General features: G+C 34.0%; 1 protein-coding gene across 1 annotated transcript; it reads left to right on the forward strand.

Moving 5' to 3' along the window:
- The first annotated feature begins 2883 nt into the window (after nt 1–2883).
- Nucleotides 2884–3415, forward strand: LOC107858998. Its single transcript, XM_016703846.2, has 2 exons — nt 2884–3009; nt 3086–3415. The coding sequence occupies exons 1-2, from the start codon at nt 2884–2886 to the stop codon at nt 3413–3415; spliced, it is 456 nt and encodes a 151-aa protein (XP_016559332.1).
- Nucleotides 3416–4626: the final 1211 nt, after the last annotated feature.

Below are 4626 nucleotides of genomic sequence, written 5' to 3' on the forward strand. Positions count from 1 at the left end.
CATATACTTATATGTGTAAACCAATTTAAGGGGATAAGGCCTAAAGGCCAAAACAACAATATCCTTAAATATACGTAAGGCATAATATAATAATGGATCTCAAAACTCCTTTAACAAATTCATGCTTGATGATTTTTACATCATAATTTGGTATTTTCAACAAGCCCATGTAGTTTTAGGATAAACCCCACGTACCTCAATTTAGAAATTTGATGGATGATTCTTGAAGCCTATGGTTTGGGGATTCCAAATCTTCACTCAGTTTCGAAAACCCACGATTGAATCTTGAGTTAATTGGATTTTTAGTTTGAAACCCTAGAGAATGTTCTTGTGATTTTTTTTTGTGAAGAGAATATGAATAATGTGGTCACTTGGGAGTATAATCTCATGTTTAAGCTGATAAGGGGGTGGAAAATACCTAATATACCCCTAATGAGACGGAATAAGATATAACTGGGAGCCCGATTTTATGGGCCAATGTGACGTGCCACAATCGCGGTGGCTCACTGAAAATTGACGAATAGGATTCTTAGGGTCACCGCGACGCGGAGCCATCGCGTTGTCCCATTGGTTGGGACTTGTAATTTCAGTGCGACGCGCCACAATCGCACTAGGCTACTAGAATTTGACAATTGTTAAATAGACCCCCTCCGCGACACGCCAAGCACAAAAATGATGGTGTTTTCAACTAGGACTTAAATTAGCCATAATTTCTTGCCCGGGTATCGAATTTGGACGAATCTTAAATCGACGAAAAGCTTATCAAATTTCTCATGTGATGAAAAGTCAAAACTAGGAAAATTAATTTTCTAGTCTTTTAACTCTAAGAGCATATTACCACGAGCTAACTCATGGACAATGTGGGGTGTGACAGAAGTAAGCCTCCTTCACCATCTAGCTTTGCAGCGTACATGCAATTTTCACTTGCTTATTTAATAAAATTTTATAGAGAAACGTTGGGGTCTAATTTTGAAATGAATTATGATTTTGCTGCTTTAAAATATACAATTCTAGATTACCATAGCTCTTGGCACTAACTTTTGGTGGATCTATTACAGTATTAATGGTTTATGAGCTACAGATATCTCGCGCAAATATAATTGATGGTGCAATATATATATGGTGAGGAGCACAAACGATCTTCTATGAAGGTATGTTGATTCGATACAGTCTACAATTTGCATATTTTTATAGACCATTGATAATGAAATCTTATAGATAAAGAGGAAAAAAATGATCACAAACTTGGTCATGTAGACCAGCAATATTCTATTCTTGTATAGTAAAAACATAAGCATGGACAATTGTCTGTACATAGTAGTTTCTAAATATTTTTGATGTCACAGTTAACATAAACATTATTGAAGTTTTAAGATCACGAAAAAGTTGGATATGAAAATTAAAAAAAAGTAGGAGAAGAATGCACTTGGAGCTGAATATAGTATGTTCCTCACGAGTCACCGTATTTAATTAATGTTGAAGTAGAGGAGGCTTCTTCATGAAAACACCCCCTCACCCTCCATCCCAGCTTAAAAAATAAAAAAAAAGATAGTTCTCTTACACATGATGAGGCTAACGGCTTTGAGAAAGTCATATCTGGGAGATATTCCGCTGTAGTGTTGCCAATTGTTAAAGTGATTACTGAAGCACGTCAAGAACATGACTTTTATGCTACTTTTGACATTCCAATTGCTATTATTATTGTTGGCATAATCTGAAGTAAGAGTAGATTTCTAAGATTAGAAATTTTCTTTATCTATGTCATTTTAACTAAAAAAGGTAGAGAACTCCCCACTGTATTTTCTCCCTCAACTCACTTATTGTATTTGCATCTCCGACTGTATAATTGGACAATTATGTTTTCCAACGAAGTTGATTTTCTAACTTAATATCCAAAAGGAGCGTTAAATTTCTCTTTTCAACTGTTGAGTTTTACTTTTTGATATTTTCCTCCAATTTAATTTGTTTGTTTTTTATTTTTAGTTCATTGAAAAAAGAATTTTTTTTCCCTTTTAGTCACCCTTTAGTTTCAACTTTTCACATGACATGATTGATACCACAAGATTCAAGTGTATTTTGACACATTTGACATCTCTTTAATTTAAAGCCGCAATATTGAAATTTTTATTTTTATTTTTAAATTTCGTGTCAATTAAAGTAGGATAAATAAATTAAAACGGGAAGAATAGCATTTTTAGGTTAAGTTAGATCGTTATTTACAGGTACTTAGATATTATAATTTTATCAATTAAGTAATTTTTCTTTGATCTAATCTATATAATTTTAACTATGCTCCTGAAGCTAAGCCTTTTTCAGAGGCATGGTGTTTTATTCACAACAAATGCATGGAAGTAAAGACCACACATATGCCACATGCATAGTGACATAATATCTCAACTCCCCTACTTTTCCTCCCCCACCCCCAACCAAAACCCCCATGTTAGGTGGACCCCACCAAATAGTAACCTCCCTCCTTATAGTAGTTGGTCCCACCCCATACTCCTATATCAATATGTGTCACATCACAAACTTGTTGTCAAAATTCGCTTAGACCTCTAAACTATGGCTTGTACCTATCAGGCCCCTAAACCCCCCAAATTTTGCTCCAATGGCATTTTTTGGTTACATGGCACTGCGGGTGTTGTTTAGTTGCAGGTGACGCGTGACTCGTGAAAAAGCTGTCTATGTGGCAAAAGTTAATGTTATTTAATGTATACTTTTTCCATCCCCATCAATTTCCCTCTATTTTTGACCTAATTTCCTCTTCTTCTTTCTTCATTGTCTCCTCCATAGCTGATTTCTCTCTCAACTTTTCTCATCTCACTACCAAATTTATCTCATAATTTCTCTTAAATTAATTTTCTTCTCTCATTTTCGATGAGAATGTCAGAAAATTCCGTTAACATTGAGTTTTCCGATTTGTGTTATTGTTTCGAATTTTGTCTATTAAGAACTTCAAGGACTCCATCAAATCCTGGTCGTAGATTTTTTGGATGTAAAGTTTCAAAGGTTTGTATCATTTTCACAGATTTTAATTTTATATTTTTGGTGATTTTTTTATTATTGTACGGTTTTTGCATTTTAGGAAAATGATGGATATAGGTACTTTAGATGGATTGATCCAAAACCTTCAATTTCTGTGCATCAATATCCTGAGGTAGAATCGATCTTAACGATAAAGTGCAAAGATGGAGAAAATTCGTGTGTTCAATTGAAGCAAAAGCTCAAAGTCGTTGAACAAGAGAGGGACACTTTGTGTGAGAAATTGAAAGATAGTGAAGAGAAGTTGATTGCATTGAGGCAAACACTCAAAAAGGTTAAACTTAAAAGGGAATGTGCTAAGCTCAAATTGAATAGACTTGTTCTATTTCTTCTCATTGTTCTTACTGTAAAATGGTTCTTTAATATGGTGTAATGGTTAGTTTGTTGTAGTTGTTTGGTTAGTTCTATTCATAATGGATTTGTAATGGTTAGTTTGTAGTAGTAGTATTAGTTTGTTGTAGTTGTTTGGTTAGTTTGTAGTAGTAGTAGTAGGTTGTTGTAGTTGTTTGGTTAGTTTGTAGTAGTAGTAGTAGTAGTTTGTTGTAGTTGTTTGGTTATTTGTAGTAGTAGTAGTTTGTAGTAGTAGTTTGTTGTAGTTGTTTGGTTAGTTTGTAGTAGTAGTAGTTTGTAGTAGTTGTTTGAATGAATTGACATGTTTTGTATGACAATTTCATTGTCAATTGGCTACTTTGTGTCTAGTTGGGCAGCTGCTTAAGTTAACCATATAGCCTATTTGTAACTACTGAAGGTATTGATAAAATTGAACTACATTAGAAGCAGCACATCATATTAAAATTGCTCAAGATAGAACTAAAAGTGAAAACAGCTTGATATTATATTAATACAGCTCAAAATTGAGCTAAAAACTACATACAGTAAATAAGGTGTTCAAAAAAAGCTCAACATTGAGCATAATAGTGTTCTACTGCAGTATACACCAAAATCATTAACTGCTGCCTAAGAAAAAGTTGTTCAAAAACTAGTAACACAATTTGTTCAAAGTCATTAACCTTCATTACAGTACAAATCATCTCTAAATGAACTACTTCTTTGAAAATCCAACTGATGAAGAAAACTTGGCTGCATCCACTTTTTTTCTCTTATTTGCTTTCATTTGTTGCAATTGTGTGCTAGTGACTGCATCTTTTCCATTCTACTTTAGGCCACTAGGTTTAAAATCAATATCTATATTGGTTGGTGAAGCACTCTTTAAATTTATACCTCCATAAAGAACCTTCTCACTTGATGTAACAGGCTGCAAAATTAGACATAGTTGTAAAACAATGAACATTGAAAGCTTGAATGAAAACATTATTATAGGTAAATAATGAGACAGAGAGAAATACATTGTACACTTGGGTTACAGTTGCTGGATCAGAGTAAACACCAAAACCAGTTGCAGGCCTTTTGTATCCAGTAGTAGCAGCAAATGAGGTAGCATTGTATGGCCTTTTATTGGTTGGCAAAGGTGGTACTTGACTTGAAGAAGCATTTCTTCCACTTTCAAATGGGGTCCCTCTTGCATTGGCTATTTTTCTTGTCAATCTTCTACCAATCCCTCCTTGACCTCTACTAGAACCACCT

This window comes from Capsicum annuum, chromosome 1 (genome assembly GCF_002878395.1).
Source record: "Capsicum annuum cultivar UCD-10X-F1 chromosome 1, UCD10Xv1.1, whole genome shotgun sequence".
NCBI lineage: Eukaryota > Viridiplantae > Streptophyta > Magnoliopsida > Solanales > Solanaceae > Capsicum > Capsicum annuum.